Source organism: Nesoenas mayeri (genome assembly GCF_963082525.1).
Source record: "Nesoenas mayeri genome assembly, chromosome: 19".
Lineage (NCBI taxonomy): Eukaryota > Metazoa > Chordata > Aves > Columbiformes > Columbidae > Nesoenas > Nesoenas mayeri.
In genome coordinates, this window is record NC_137568.1 from 11,694,295 (window position 1) to 11,711,356 (window position 17,062).

The window sequence follows — 17,062 nt, forward strand, 5'->3', positions numbered from 1 at the left end:
AGGGTAGCAGGCAGGTCTCACGCTATCTGGCCCAAGGGCGCTCAGCCGAAGCGTTTTGCTTCCCAGGCGAAGCTGCAAACAAGCGTGTTTCAAATCAATTTGACATTTATCACGCTTTGGTGCAGACTTCCCTTCTACTCCCATTTCCTTGGGATAAAACAAAGCGGCGGCAGCATTTGTTGCCACTCTGTGCTGTCCATAGGGATGGAGAGGTGACACCGAGCTGCCATGGGGACAGGCGGGAGGTGCCCGGCCTGAATCAATCACCAATGCGAGGAACCACCACCGTAAGTAATGGACTCGGTGTGCCTCGACGGCAGCCTGGTGACGGGGACACAAGCAGGGTGCCAGCACCATAAATCCTGCCCCCTCTCCAGGCTGCACCTTCCCTCGAGCATCACCCCAGGGAGGCGCAGAGCCCGGGACACCCCCGTGAGCACCATGGCTGCAGGGAGAGCCCGGGACACGATGACGGTTGCAGAATGTGGCCTTGGTCCTCTCCTCCATCCTGGGACATGATGACAGTTGTAGAACATGGCCTTGGTCCTCTCCTTCATCCCGGGACACAATGGCGGTTGCAGAACGTGGCCTTGGTCCTCTGCTCTATCCTGGGACAGGATTGTGGCTGCAGAACGTGGCCTTGGTCCTCCCTCCTTCATCCCGAGACACAATGGCGGTTGCAGAACATGGCCTTGGTCCTCTCCTCCATCTCACCTGCAGCGGCGGGAGCGTTCAGGGCAGGGATGTCACCGCAGCATCCCCATGCCGGGGGACGCCCCTGTCTCGGGCAGCACAGACACCCCTGCCTGCAGCCCCACACGGGGCTCAGAGCAGAGCAAACCCCCCCGGAGCTCCCACGGCCCCACCAGCTCCGTCCTGCCGCCTCCTCCCTTCCAAAGGAGCGCAAAGAGAAAGGCGGTTCAACTCACACCTCGCTAATTGTTATTTGTGATACGCCAGTAACGTTTTAATTAATCTGAAGTCTTCAGCGTAACAGCCACCCAAGGTACAAAGATAAACCAGCATAAACAGGGCTTGATTAAATACATAATTAATGTTCCACTAAACCCAGCATATATGAATATTAATTAGCAGGAACAGTCTGCAGTTTGGCATCTCCTGTCATTATCAATTTATTCTTTACATTTATTCTTTCCTGCTTTGGAACAAATTAACAAACCTTTTGCTTGCCGGCAGAACCCACTAAATAGAGACTGAATGTGAGAGGCTGGTCTTTACATTCAATTATCTCACCCGCACGTTAACCAGCTCGCAGCACATTTGCCTGAAACCAAAGACAGATGCATTGCCAAGACCAAAACATGTTCGTCCCCAAATGGGGCTCAAAGTAAATACAACTGTTCTCGGCTGGCAATGAAAGAGGGAGCGCGTTCCCCACCAACGGCGGAGGAGAACAGGACCAGACCTGGGCCTTGTGAGGGTTTTAACCATCAGACAGAGGGACCTGGTGGAGTTTGGGCTCAAACGCCGCAGGTTTCAAAGAGCACGATCATTTGCAGCCCATCGGAGGCACCTGGGCAGAGCTTCCCCCCAGCGCCCGTGCTGCCACCCCAGCCGAGGTGTCGTTACCCTGCAGGAGTCTGCGCTAATTACAGCGTCAGCCGTTCCGCTGGCAGGGCTGATAATTGAGGTAGAACATGACAGTGTTTCCAAACCCTGCGCCGCAGGCAGGGGCCGCAGCAGAGCACAGAAATGCTGCCGGCTTCGCTGGGAAAGCCGAGCTTAACCCCGTCCCGCTGCTCAGCCAGAGCCTGGACCAGCATCTGCTGCTTCATGCCAGCCCAGAGACCTCCGTGCTGAGCAAGGCAGGCCACGAGCTCCCGTTGCAATCACAATCTGAATTATTGATTAGGGTGAAATGGGTGCTGGCGCCCCCTGACCTGCGGACAGGGCTCTGGGGAGCACGACGGCAAACGCGGGCTCAAGTCCAACCTCCACAGCTTGAAACGTCTGGGTGATTTTGGGCAAATCCGCGGTGAAAGGAGGAGGTTGGTGCAGGGATTTGTCATCAGCGTGCACCCCCACTGAGCACAAACCACTGGCACCCCCCGGCCCCACAGCAGCACTGGAAAGGGACACGCCAGCGGGCCAAGAGCAGCAGAGGGACTCTGGGGACAGGGTTGGGCAGGGACAGACGCCCCCATCATGACCCAGAGCTGAGCCATCCACAAACCATCCCTCTCACACAACTCTCTGGATATTAAGCTTGAATATTGTGACCTTTAAGATGCAAAAGGGAATATCTGAGCCTCTGTAGCCGTCCGAGGGCGGCTTTGTGCTCTTGCAGACACAATGAAAGGTTAGAGCGGCGTCTGCGACAGCCAGGACTGCGCTGCCATTGACCTATTGCTACGGGTGACGCTTCATTCACTCCTCTACCAACTTTCTTGTTTTGCTGGTGACAGCGACAGGAATCCCCAGCCGACACAGCGAGATGCACACGCTGCCTGGCTCTTCACCCCGGGCTCCTGACACCTCGTTTGAAGGATGAAATCCAATTACGGTTCGCTCAGTGCAAACGTTTCTCTTTTTTTTTTTGTACACATGGCTAATTTAAAGCTCCCTCTTCACCTCTCCTGCCATACCTCTGCCTCCCCCGGCAATACATGGAGCTGAACTAAGACATCTGAGCTATAAACCTATAATTAAGAAAAAAAAAAAAGGATGAAAAGAGGAAAATCCATGGGGGCAGGAGCACCCGCAAGTGCTGGGAACCAATGACTGGCTGGAATGAAGCAATTAGTGCCCAGAGAGAAGCAGCAGCAGCAGGGCCGGGAGGGAGGGCGGTCACCGGTGCTCCAGCACAAGAACACCCACGTGTGTCCCCACTCCGGTGACAGAGAGCCCACCGTGGATCTCCTCCTGCCCTTCAACCCTGGGGTATCAACGCAGGATCTGTGATCACAGACCCATAACGGAGCTTTCGCACCCAGGAAGCCCGACCAGCGATGGAATTTCAGACAGATGCCCTGGCACAGGATGCAAGTCGCTCTTGAAGATGCACAAGCCCACGTGAGGCTGCGGGGAGCCCCCCCGGCCGCGGGGCTGGCGCTGCGGCAGCTCCCGGCGCTGACAATAGCCGCCTCCTTGCCAACGCGGCCGCGCCAGCTCGGAAACCGCGGCACTTCGCGTTTTTCTCCACGTTTACAGACCCAAGTTATGCGGAAAAGCTTCTTCCTTTCCCCCTGCACTCACCCCAACCAGGATCCAACCTGAGCCGGGCAGAGCAAGCGGAGGAGGGAGGAAGAGACGGGGCGGGGAAGGAGAAACGTTTGAAAAGGTTGCCTTATGTTAACTTTCAGCACCACCAAGAACTGCAAAGCAGCTGAGCGTCCTCCGCTGTTACAAACCTATCTCATCTTTTTCTGATCACTCCTTTCTCCGCAGTCTCGCAGCCCAGCCCCCGGCAGGATGCGGCCCTTCAAGACCGGGGGCTCTGCAGTTCTCTGTCTATTGGCAAACTCCGTCCCTCCAACAAGAAAAACCAACTGTACGTCTTCCCGCAGAGAAGCGGCGCTTTAAATTGCATCTCTTGCGGGTACACAGACCAGAAAAGAAACACAAAGAGACCAGATTTTGTTGTCTTTACAGTGTCATCCTTCTCAATATACTCGCGGGTTTATGACTTTCGCCCACGACAAGCTGGCGATAGCGAGCGGGGCTGCAGATGTTCAAGACGCAGCTGTCAGGCCGAGCCCCCCGCGTCCCCCCTCAGAGGGGCTTTTGCTGCCAAGACCTTGCGTGGCTCAGCCCCACCAGGAGAGCAGGATTTGATGTGACAGCCCCTGTCAAACGGCACCAGGCACCGCTCGCCGGGGGCCATCTGTGAGCAGCACCAAAAAGCAGAAGGGAGAGAAGGCAGCAGCCACCATCTGACCCCCCCAGGATGGCACTGACCCCCCAGGACGGCACTGACCCCCCAGGACGGCACTGACCCTGGAAAGAGGGTGAGGTGGATGGACAGACAGCCAGGACTTACCTGGGATGTTGTGGATGGTTATAGCGAGGATCATCAGCAGAATCCGCCTCCAGCTGCTGCTGCCGGCCGGGGGGGCAGCGTCTCTGGGCGCGGGGAATGGCGGGGGGGGGTCTGGCAGGCTGCCCCCCACTCCCTTCCTCCTCTGGTAGGGCTCCCCGTTCTCACCTTTGTCTGGGGGTACAGAAAAAGAGCTGGGTTAGCCAAGGAGACAGACGGACAGCTGGGCATCTCCTGCCCCCCCTCCCCGAAGGACAAAGCAGAGAGAAGGAGAAACACTGACCGAGCAGGGATGAAGGGGGGTGTGTTGGCCCCCTGGTTTGGTTCAGTTTGGGGTGGGGGGTTTCCCCAAGCGATCTGCAGAGCCCACGGGTCAGGGACACCAAAGGCAAAGCAGGAGTTCATTCCTGCATCCTCCTCCTCATCACCCCCCTGCAACGTCCCCACCTGGCCAGGATGAGCCCTGGGGCCCTGTGAGGATGATGAGGGACACACAGTGAGACTGTCCCCCCTCAGCAACCCCAAACCTGGCAGGTCTGCAGCTCCACCGCCTTCGCTGCTGAAGGGAAACCCCGTAACGCTACCTTTTGATTTCACTCCGGTCACGAATCGAGTGCACTGAGCCGTATTTAGTGACCATTTGTTCTGCTACCAAAAGATTTGCCGCTGCCATTTGCTGAGACATCAGCAGATAACCCCGGGCTCTCCCAGACCTCTGCTCCCAGCAGGACCGTTACTATCAGCCCTACTTCAACCAGTTATTTAAAAACATGCCACTAAAATCCAAGCCCCATTTAGGGCTGTGAAGGGTGGAACGAGCGCCAGGCAGCACCGTAATAAAACCCCCGCACACCGAGACCTTCACTGATCACCGTCAGCATGAAAAGGTGAAGGGAAGTCAAGAAACGAGGAGCATAAAGTCCTCAACCTCACACAGCAACAGCCACAGCTTCGTATTACAGATTTGACATTCAGACAATATAATTCTCTCCCCTTGGATTTGTATAATTCTCTCTCCTGTCCCTTGACCCACCCCGGAGCCGTCTGAAAGCGTTTTGATGGAATGCCAACTGCTTCCCCGGCACTGGGAGGCAGGACGATGCCGACCAGCCCGCTGCACGCTGCCCAGCCTGTGTTTTCAGTGCTAATTAAGAACCTCAGCCTAAGAGGACTCGTGCAAATTGACACATGGGGTCACCTGGGGAACGCAGGGGTGTCAGCACCGCTCTGCATCGTGCCATCTGCAACATGAAAATAGACACGTAAAGGCATCCTAAAAAGGAAAATAAAACTGGAAAAACGGGGAAAGACGAAAACCCCACTTGATGGCAGCGGGACCAGGAGCATCCCCGCACGGTGCCACCAGGGCTGCAAACCCTGACACCCGCCAGGCTCGTGCGTTCCCCCAAAAGGCCACGGCTGCTCTGCAAACACAAGAGATGCCGCACAGATAAACATTGTCACTGCCATTAGCCGTACGGAGCCACTTTCTGTCCCCAAACCCTCACCCAGTCAATAATCCGCAGTAACATTTGGTGGCAGAGCTTCATCCCAGCCCGCAGGGACAAAGACAAAGATTTTTAAGCAATGGCAAGGACGAGCAGCGCCAGTCCCACTCGCAGATCAAATTCCCTTCTCCTGCCAGAGCGCTGGATTACTTTAATTGCTTGGCACGCCCCCCACAGCCAGCGTTATCCAGCTCACCCACGCTGACCCACGGGCCGGGCTCTGCACCGTGTCACCGTCCCGCACTGTCCCCAGGCTCCCGGTATCGTTGGAGCCGCGGGACATGAAAACCGGGGGGACGCGGGATGCAGAGAGGGGCAGGAATCCCCCACCGCAGCCAAGGGCTTTCTGGAGAGCAGGGAAAACGGTTTCCATGGCATTCAGAGAAATTCCAGTGACAAAACACCAGCGTGTTTATTCCAGCCGCGCTTCCTCCTCATTTCCCTCGTTCCTGGGGTTGACGGGTTCACCGTAAAGCTGCGCTGTCCCCCAGGACTCCCGCAGCGAGGCTTTTGCTAACGCTTAAACGTCAAAGCGAAGCCTTTCCAGCCCCACGATGCCTATTTGTGGGTGAATTTTCATTGAGAAGAAGCGCAAAGCTCCACGGAGGAGCAGAGCGAGGGATGCGACGGACAACGCTCACGGCACCGGGGAAGCTCCAGTCCTTCTCGTTCTGTTGGGAATGACCAGGGCGGTTTGCAGGGCTCCCCAATTGCCAGAAAAGATCCATTTCCCAGCTCTCACTAACAAATCAAACCCCCAGCTCCGTTGCTTCACCTGAGCCCCCCACCTGCCAAAGTACCTGCTCCGTCTGGCACACCGGTGCCATTTCCATTAGATACCTTTTTTCATTACTTTATTCTACTTACAGTACTTGGTATGACTGACAAAACTGTTGATGAAATCAGACTTTTTACAAGCACATTTGCCACAGCTCTGAGGGCAGCGGTGACAACAGACGGGGATGCCACGGTGCCCCTGCCAGCACCACATGGGGGAAATCTGTGGGAAATGCAAAAAATAGACGCAGCTTTTACAGGGAAAGCACAGAGGGTGGTTTAGATGGGCAATTTGGACACAAAATTGCCTCTCATACAAATTACCAGTGCATTAGCAGGGGATAAAGGCAGCAAAACCATGGACACAACCCCAGGGTGATTGAAGCCATAGTGTCACATGGAACAGTGAGACTCAAACCGCACACGGGTCAAGCGGTGTGTTTCGCTTCCAGGTGCTGCGAAAGGAAAAGAAGATCATTAGAGTGGGCTGAAGACACCAGCTCAGGGTGCTGGACACAGACAGGACGGGACTTGCGCGGCTGTCACACAAAACGCAACAACCAAAGCGCTCCCAGCTTGAAACGCCGCAACAAAACAATAATTACGGCTAAACATGGATTTGGCTGGAAATCAGCAAAGCCTCAATAGCAAATTGGAGCAGCGATAAGCGCAGAAGAAAGGGTGGTTTTGAGAGAATAGCCGACACAATCAGACAAGGGTACTCGCAAGAACGTTGCCAAGGCAATTATGTGGCAAATAATGATCTGTGCCACATACGTTATTTTAAATCTTGTTCACAAAAAGTCCTCTCTATATTCTACTTGATTTATCATTATTGAATTTCTTCGTAAAGCTGCAGGGCAAAGATTCTGCCAAAAGTTTAATTACATATGTGCAGCCTGCTGCATTTTTCATATCCTCTGCAGCCAGCGCTGGAAAAAGATAAATGGCTTGGAGTATGGCTTAAACTGCTGCTGAAATATAAAACCCAACTGGCTTCTTATCAGCATGTGAAATGGCTTTTTATTTTTGATTATTTCTTAATGAAAACTGTTTGCATTAGCCGTGAGCTCGGCTTTATTGCACCCACAAGCGGTACACAAACAGACGAACACGCTGTTTACTCAGTGTGCTCAGAAAAACTCTCCTTACCGCAGCACTTTAGCTCCCAAATTCGCGCTGCAGTCTGTGCAGCTCTCTAGCTTCTCACATCTGCTTTAGAGCCCTGCTGCTCTGCAGTTAGGCCCAGCTTTAGCGCTGCCTCTCTCCTACCACAGCTCGCAAATGCTTGAAATTAAACGTGTTGAACTGCTTAAACCCCCATCAGCGCATTCTCTGTGCGAGGAGCCCGTGCGAGCCCCGCGGGCAGCCGGACACCCCGTTCAGTGTTAATTCCAACCTGCAGCGCAGCTCCAGCGCACAGGGGCTGGATGGAGCCGGTACCCCCGACACCACACGTTCTCATGGGCAGCATCCCAGCACCTCCTCCTTTCCCGCTCCTGATGGAAACCTGGAGCCTCCCTTGGCTGAAGACGCTGGAAGGAAAATCTTTTACAGCTCCAAACCCTCCTCCATCTTTCCCCATCAATTTCCCCATCAAATTTTTGCAACAAGATTCCGCATCACCAAGAAGGGACCTGGACCTGCCAGTGGCCAAGGGAGGGATCTCGGGGCTCTCACAGCAATATAGTCCCAGGTCAGGGTTTCTTCCTTCAGATTAAACTTGCAAGGGATGAATTAGCACCCTCATTTATAAAAATCTGCCGGCTCCCACCTCTAAAGCCTGCGAGAAGGGGAGACGGTGCCAAACATGGATGCGCAATAGACTTATTAAAAAATATGGTTAAGCACCGCTCACCAATTATTTGTAAAAGTTGTTTGGTGTTGATGCACGCGGGAACACAGCAAAGGAAGCAAAGCAACAAATACTCTTATTTGAAAAGGCTCCACCCAGTGATGTCTTCGTCTCATTCATTTCTACCACATCCATTGCGACCGCAACCCCTGCGCACAGGTAACGGCAAAGCAGCAGCCGGCCCAGTGCTGCCAAATTCCGCTCGGCTCCTCCGAGCCTCCAGACACCACCCTCATTACTGCCAGCGCCTGCTCGCTTGCAGCTGGAAATCTGTGTTATGCATTAGAGCTCCTCTATGAAAAGCAGCAGAGCTGAGCAAGCTCGGCTAGACCCCTTGTCTGGGGGTGGGATAGGGAGGAAGGAACCATTTGCTAAAGAAAACTATAACACAAGGAGTTGCGAGCCCTTCCTGAGGTGCGGAAAATAATTGCATCTTAAACTCTCTTCCCTAATGGCCAAGAGAAATCAAAATTACTTGGAAAATTTCTAAGATTCCCCAAGGTCTGATAGTCAGTCCCAGCCCCTTCCACAAACGCTTGTCTGCACAGCGAGCGTGACGCTATTAACATCTCTACAAAACCAAACCCTTCCCCGCTCCGCTCGTCTCATAAACCCTCGCTGCTCCATTAACTTTAAGCAGATGTAACAAATGCGTCGTGGCAGTTGGGCTTCATCGCCGTGGCACGCGGGTCCCATCGGCGCTTCCACTCTGCAAAATCCACCCTGGATCCGCCTCGTGCTGCAGCGCCCAGGAATTGAGCCCACGGCCATGGGCTCCAGGGTCTGCAGGGACACCGGGCAGGGGACACAGGGGGGACGCAGAGAATCCCTCCTTCATCTGATGGCTACGGAAGGCAGTGGTACCCTCCCACAGGAGGGACACAGAGCATCCCTTCTCCATCTGACGGCTATGGAAGGCAGTGGTACCCTCCCTTGCACACCATCCCCTCTCATTTTCCTTCATTTTGAACCATGGGAAAGCCCCAGAAGAGAAATTGCATCAAACCCAACAGCCACAGCCCCCGGGAAGCGGAGCCAGATGCGCACCCAGCAGCACCCCCGCATCGCTCTGCGGCACAGCGCCGGCTCGCTGCCTTCCGAGGACACCGCTGGTACCTTTCGTCACCCTTTTGCTTACTTTCAAGGCTTTTTTCAAGGATCACTGGCAGCGCCTGGGACAGGAGCCAGCGGTCCATCCCCCAGCACCGAGCACCCATCCCATTGTAGACACACATAACAAAGCTATTCCTCGCACACACCGAGCGATGGGAGCTCGGCCCCTTCCCAAATTCCTCCAGATCCCTGTTCTCCTCATCCTCCTTGTGCCGCTGCAGCAGGAATTTCAGGGAGCACAGAAGGGCCGGGATGCTAAAGAGCAGATGGGTGTCCGCGAGCATCTGCTCCTCACCATCACACCGGCACGCGGCTCTGATCCAACACCTCCGGAAAAGGCTTTAATTACTCTAAGTAATTAAGCGCAGCACCTCTTGCGGGATGACTGCCGTCCCCTTCGCAGGCAGGTGTGGGAAGGCAGTGGAGCATCGCGAGTCCCAGGGCTCTGAGCACGTCTGACAGCGCGAGAGGAGCTGGGAATCACACCGCCAAGGGAGAAGGCTTTATTTCAAGAAATAAGTCCCCAAAAGCAGGGAAAATCCAGCTCCTGGAAAGCCTGCACGCAGAAAGCAAAGCTGCTGAGCGAGGAGCTCCTCGCAGTTGTTCCAGCTATGGTCAAAATAAGGATGTATTTTAAAAAGCAGTACTTATTTACCGCTAGCAAATGCTCGGGCTGCTCGAGCCCAGGTTCCAGGTGCCCAAGCAGAGCCCAGGGCCATCAACCCCTCCACCACAGCAGGTGTTGTGGCAGGGACGGAATGGGACGCCCGTGCCACCCGTTTGCACATCGCGGTGACGGCAACCCCAGCCTGCCGGCGTCATCTCAGCCCTGCAGCCCCTGGACGTAACGGATTCATTTTCCAGTGTTTCTGGCAGATAAAAGAGGTCCCTGCATCTGCTCAGGCTTTCAGTGAGGAAGATAAATAGAGTGTCATGACTCACTGTCTATTAGGTGCCTCCATTTATCCAAGCGTGCACAGGAGCTTTCATAAAAGGTTGTTTAATTCAGCATGACTGACTACCACTTGCTCTCAGACACACCATTATTGCCAGGATCCGTCTGAAATTTGGAGCCAGGAGGACGCTGGAGCGCGCCAGCCTTCCCGCCCCCCCCGCCCCCATCGCCAAACAGCAAAGGGGAGCCCCATACCCCCAAACCCCAGCTCAAACCTCACACTGGGAACAACCCAGCCTGAAAAGAGACCCGGGACAATTTCAGAGCTCCCCTGAGACCCAGGGCAGCTCCTTCTTGCAATGGTTATATCTCCAGAGCACGTTGCTGGTGCTGCACCGCTCCCTCCCTTCCCAGCCTCTCCCACTCTGCAGACGCCACCTCTGTCCCCAAAAACCTTCATCCTGATGCATAAACGTCTCCCCTACTGCTCCAGCAATCCGTCATCGAGTCTCGCATGAAATTACTGCTCCAGCCCTCTATGCGCCACCGTTTATTCCCAGCAGCCCGAGAAATCGCGCACATGCAGACACACAGGCACGGACATTATCACTGCCCCGCTTTATCTCCCAGTGCCATGTAATCCCTGCACCCTGCAAAGCTCCCGTCACCCCAGAGAGCTGCCAGCCTGCCTTTGGGTGAACTGTAAGGGGAAATAAACCCATAACGCAGTGTTCAGAGGGGAAGGCGCTGGAGAAATGCAACAAAGGAACAGCACTGGTCGGCCCAAGCTGTCCCAGACAATCCAAACCTTCGGAAAGCACAACTGGATGCGTTAAACCAGCACCGTGCTCCTAAAGAGCCACGGGGGTTCGCTCTCAGACACCAAAGCCCCATTCAGAGCAGCCTCTCCGTGTGCCAGACGGGGATCCCCACGGCCGAGGGGGGATGCTCAGGAGATCCCAGCACCAGAATCACCTCAAGCCCGTCGCCCCACGCTCCTGCCCCAGAAACGGTCGGGAAATCCCCCACTAAGGCACAGGACCTCGCGCTGAGCGGTGCCACAAGGCTGCTTCCCAGGGAAGGACCAAACCCGAGGGACAGAGGTGACGTGGCATCAGCTGCGCAGTGGTGACAAGGCCATGGTGCTGTCACCCTCGGGTGACACAGAGTGCCTGATGTCAGAAGGCAGGAGGAATGCCAAAAACCTCGATGTTTGTGGCGTTTAAAGATTAATTTCTCGGGTGAGAACGCCAGCACGATGTTAAATGTAATTACATGCACCAGGTGCTTTTAAGCAAACTAATTCATGCTAACTTCCAAGAGCTCTTTAAAGAGTTCCCAGTAGATAAAGTGCATCACTGAATCATTTTATGCTGAAACTTTACACATTCGAGTTAATTTAATCAGTTCATTTCAGAGGGCTGAGCTACGTTCAGACCTCTGCTCCTTGGCAGGGAACGGCTGCTGAGCGGAGCGAGATCAGACCAGCGGATCTCTGAGGAGAGAAAAGACAACGCTGCCGCCTTACCTACTTTAAAAGAAAGTGGGAAGTTTTATCAGGAGCTATTTAATCAGGGCTCAGCTGACAACCTTGCTGACCCTGCTCCCGGCAGCCCGGGGGGTGACGCGGGACCACGGGCTCACCGGAGCCACCGGCACCGCGGGTCCCACCGGCACCTCCACGTCTGCCAGGAGCCACCTGCACAAGGGGCGTTTGGCATCACCTCCACACACACACCTGCACCTCAACCCCCAGCCCATCTTCCCGCTGCTCTTCTCTCCTGCCTGTTCTAGAACTAGTTGTTCTTAATTAGAGTGGAATGAAAGCACAGAAATCCAGCGAGCAGAAACTAACGTCGCGTGATCTCCAGAAGCAGACATCGGTACCACACGGTGACCACGCCGCCGTGTCACAACAGCGGCTATTGTCACCTTTGCTGCACGTTCAAGATGCCAAACTAGAGACGAGGAAAACGAGCTGCTCCATTCTCACTCTGTTATTTCTCTTATTCTTTCGCTCTAGCACACCCGTTATTCAAAGTCTCTTGCTCCTCTTTTTTTACCCAGCAAGGACACAGTGATTTCAGCTAGAGAAATTCTCTTTGCAAATTATTTAAATTTGTTCGAAAATAAAAATCAATGAATAAATGCATTAGAGCCCAGAGGTTTAACCGGAGATGGAAGCGGCACAGCTGAGAGACACTGTTAGCACTGTTAACACTGTTCTCCAAGCAGCATATTTCCCAAATTATCACCTTTCTTCTGCAGATCAGGAGCAGGGAATATTTAGGAGCAACAACTGATCAAATCCAGGGGTGCAGAGGCCAATCTGGCTCCTCCTAAAGGGACAAGCAAATAGGATTTTCGTCCTGGTTTTCCTGGCAAAACCAAACCCTGGGGGTTTCAGGAGCATCACCTGCCGCAGAGACGGGTGAAGTTTGGAGTGTGACATGACAACAGTATCGCACGCACCAGCCGCCCCCCGCACAGACACAAACTCCAGCAGAACAACGGGGTTTTCGGCCACCAAAGCGCATTTCCAGTGGCGCTGGGTCGGGTCCCAGTGGCACCACATCAGGTCCCAGCGGCACCCCAGGCACGGCCCCAGCCCAGCGGCCGCTCCGAGGCTCAGCGAGGCTCGTTAGCTGGTGTGTAACGAGCTCCCGGGAAGGAGAGCAGGAGATGTGGTCTCTCCCGCTTCAGCGGAGCCGTGCGCTGCAATGGGGCGATGCCCAAGGGGGAGAACACGGGTCTGAACTGCGCCCTGCCGGAGGAGCAGGAGATGCCTTCTCGCCTTGATGAAAGGATCCCAGGCTTCTGCTGCCGCACGACAGCACTACCCAGCCTGCTACTAAATTTTTAATTCTCCTATTTTAGGTAGTCCTCGGGGTAAAAGCACGAAAGCAAAGCCGAGGCTCGACCCGCAGCGCTGTGCTGCGCAACGGAGGATTCGGCAGCAGCCTCAGCTGCGAGACGAGACTCTTAGACAAGACTCTGGGCTTTTTTTCCTTTGACAGTTTCTAATTTATGGATCTGGGATGAACATCTCAGAAATGAAAACTCTCGTCTCTAGCAGTTTAAGCAGAAACAGGCTGTGTGGCTGCATTCAGCCGCAGCCCAGCCATCCCAGTTTGCACCAGGATGCCCCTACAGCAAGGACGGGCCAGTTTTCCAGAGGTTTATCCACATCTGTCCCTGCAGAGGGTTATCACAGAGCCCTGGCCATGCAGAGCACAACGCTGTGCTCATCATCATCCCCATCTCTGCCCCTCAACATTTACAAGATCCCAGGACCCCGTCTCCCGGAGGCTGCTCTTGGCTCAGCAGATACCAGGAGCAGCAAAATACCTCTCAAAAATCAGTCTCAAAAAAAAAGAGGATGTGAACCCCCAGCGGTGTTTATCAGGGAAGGAGCTGGGCTGTTTTTGCCTCCTTTGAATCCAAAGCAAATCGATCTCTCGCAGCCTGGGGTGGGAAGACGGGGATGACTCAGCCGAGCTCTCCTTCCTCCGCCACGGCGCGGGAATTCAGCTGGGAACCACACGCACGTACATGGAAAATCTACTCCTTAAATTTTCCTCTAGTTTTCAATAAGGGATGAGTTTAACCAGCCTTTATCTGCCTTTTCACAGCAAAACCCTCAGCACTAAGCCCAACAACTCGTTTCCCGGGGAAGGGTTTCTGATCCCCGCATGGCTGGACCCTGATGCTTCCAACATGTGGAGACGTGATGATGGGGCCGGTCCAGCAACCCCAGAGAACAACCCCAGAACCAAACCAGCAAAACCACGATGCAGTGCAGAAAATAGCGGATGTTTCACAGGGCTCTCGGTCCCGGCAGCGCCGCACCTCCCGGGGCATGGCCAACACGCCCGAGCGCGGCACGGCCGCGGCACCAAACAGGCCGAGGAAAAGGATGTGCAACTTCAAAAGAAAATGATACTCTACAAATTGCCCCTTCCCAGGATGGGATACTGGGGGTCAGCCACCATCTCCAAACTGGAAAGAGACTCTCATGTGGAAAGAGCCTAACAAATATTTTAATGAGTATTTTAAAATCTGAGCATCGCTCCCGCCACCCCCCTGCAGGGAAAGCACCGCACGGCAGCCCGAGCCCCTCGTACAAAGAGCAGAACCGCCCATTGGCAGTAAAATAGATAAATAAGCATCATTTTAATCACACGTCATTGCGGATTCAGTGCTATTTCCTACTGACTTCAAGGCGGTTCGCACCATCTGCTGCCACAGATCCATCCCAGGGCTTTGAAGAGAACCAGCCCCAGCTTCGCCCCCTCTCCCCACATGCCCTCGAGGTTCCAGTTACCACCGAGCAGCACGTGCAGGGAGAGCATCACCCGCCAGGACAAAACGGGGGCCCGGGGCGAGCTACGTAGAGACACACAGATGGCAGTGAATATGCTCGAGCTTCGGGACTTGCAGACAACACCGCTTAAAAAATAATTTAGTTCAAGCTTACAACAAATGCAGATGGGAAACCATCAAGTCTTTAAAAATTAAAAATAGAAGACCTCTTTCTGCAGAGCTCCCACAAAGCCGAGTGCCAAGGCCGTGCTGCCACCGGTGCCCCCAGCCCAGTCCCTGGGGACGGGGACGCTCGGGGACCGTGTTCTCGTCACAGCTCCCTCGCAGCAGCTGCCAGGCTTGGCTCCTGCTCCGGCTGCTGGGGCTGTTCCAGCCCCACCAACCCTCCTGCTCCCACAGCCCGCTGGAAGAAGAGAGAGGAAAAGCCTCACTGAGACCCCTGCCCATCCACTGCAGCTATTGCGCATCCAAACCTGGACAAAGTGACTCCCGGTGCAGGGGGGACAGCACCACGTCCTGCACCCGCTCCAGCCATTCACAGCCTATTTCTGTGCTGCCAGGGGAAAAACAGCCCTGAACCCCATATAACCCACTCAGCCAGGCTGAATGCCATTTGCCCCTGTTTTGGGATGAGACAAAGCCCTCATTGACACCAGCCCGCTGCGAGGGACGTGACGTGACAGGAAGGATCCCCGAGCAGCTCATCCATTACACAGAGCAGCTTGAAACTAAAAGTCATTTCAGCCTGGCGGTGCCTACATGAAAAGCAGAAAGACATTCGCTAATTGGGGTTATTTATCCAGCAGCTCTCCTGGTAACCACGCGGACTGGGATTGCTGGTGTGCCCATCCGCCCCTGCGCGTGGCCCAGCCACAACACAGGGCTTTGGCTGCATCCCTTGGGCATCACTGGAGGTTTGGGGATGCAGCGGCAGGCAGAGCACAGGCAGGGCAGCTGCTGCAAAGCTGTTCTCCCTTTCAAGGAGCCAGGCAGATGAAGGGGCAACACTCTGCAGGTTGGGTTCGCGTCTCAGGAACGGCACCAGCAGGAGCTCCCTCTCTTTAGATGCTGAAAAATTCAAATTAAATAGAGCGATTGCAAAAGTTCAGGCAGCAACAAAGCTTCAATCACAGCTTCTGTCTTATTAGGCAGCAGGGACTCAGCGCGAGGCAGGAGCAGAGCCCTCATTACCTCTGCCCCTTGCAGAGCTTTTTCCTTCAAATATGTAAAAGTCACCCTGTAACCGCGCAGCATCTCCCGCCCCACCCTCGGCGTGGGTTGGACCCACGGTCACCCCAGCGCTGGGAGCAAGGGGACCAGTTCTCGCTGCCCTGGGAGCTGCAGCGTTTCCCTCCCGCCCAGTCGTCCTCTTGGGACATGTGTGCTCTGAAAATAACCCTGAAAATAGAAAATACCACTGAAGTCACCCCGATGGCACCGAAGAGAATATTCTTCAATGTATTCTTGCAGTACTTCAGATGGCAAACACTTGGTGCATCTCTAAACATCTCTGTCCAAGGAGCAGCCCCGTTCCACGGCTCCCACCCAGCACCCACCCGCCCCACTGATTAAAAGAGCAATTATAGTGTAAACCCACCAGCCCCACTGGTTTAAAGAGCAATTACAGTGTAAACTTAGCTTTTATCTGAACAATCAATATTTGTATGTGGGAAAAGCTTCCTGGTGAGGGGAAAGAAATAAAACATTGATTTTTAGTGAAAAGGCATATTTCATCATCCTGTGCCATATACCACATGGAAAAGGATAAAAAAGAGGCCTGGACATGAACAACTGTCTCAGGACACAGTGGAATGGAATGAAAACGTGTTGAAATTGAAATCAGATGGGAAAGCAATCACCAGCAGAAATCACAGCAGAATCAGTGATTCGGGAAAACAAACCCGCTGCCTTCAGAAGGAAACAAGGTTCCTGACTCCCGAGCAGGATGAGTTCCGTCCCCAGCAGCCTTCCCAGTGACCAGCTGCCATTTACACTGGAGCCAAACTGGTGCGCAAGAGCAAAACCCAGCGGGCAGAGCATCCTCCGGTGCAGGAGACCCAGCCAAGAGCTCCCAGCCCCGACCCACAAGCTCCAAACCCCAAATGTCATCAAAGTCTCAGTTTATCCGTCTCTCTGGGGTGCAGGCTCAGCTCCACCATGGCATTCGAGCCCAGTCAGGACACGGGCTGCCCGCCCACCGAGTTCTTGCCGTCTCAGCAGCTCAGGAACGGTTTGCGCAGCCTTGCAGAAGCAGAAAGCCCCGCACAAGCGCTTCATGCTTTTAGGCAATAAAAGCACATTTTGTGGTGTTCCCCCATGCCCTTCTGCACACCCAGAGAGCAGCAGCTTTGCTGGGAGGTCTGTAATTGCTCAGAGCCGCGGGAAGCAGCGGCAGAGCCGCGATGCCCCCGGCACAGCCCGTCCACACCACACACCGAGCATGGGGCAACCATAAAAAATCCCAAAGCAGCACAGGCTGTTCCCTAAACACATCAGTGGCCACAGTGTCACCAGAACCACACGATTACAATAGATATATATTAATATACACACACATATATAAATATATACATGCATCTGTCTCCATACTGTGC

At 54.3% G+C, this 17,062-nt stretch overlaps 1 protein-coding gene across 1 annotated transcript in view; it reads right to left on the minus strand.

The window, feature by feature from the left end:
• SLC39A11 (solute carrier family 39 member 11) overlaps window positions 1-17,062 on the minus strand; it is a gene marked incomplete at its 3' end in the record, with an annotated part of 80,135 nt that overhangs the window by 28,080 nt on the left and 34,993 nt on the right. Inside the window, exon 6 of the mRNA XM_080356364.1 lies at window positions 4,001-4,171. Within this exon, the coding sequence (XP_080212490.1) occupies window positions 4,001-4,171 (171 nt within the window). The remainder of the gene's footprint in view (window positions 1-4,000; window positions 4,172-17,062) is intronic.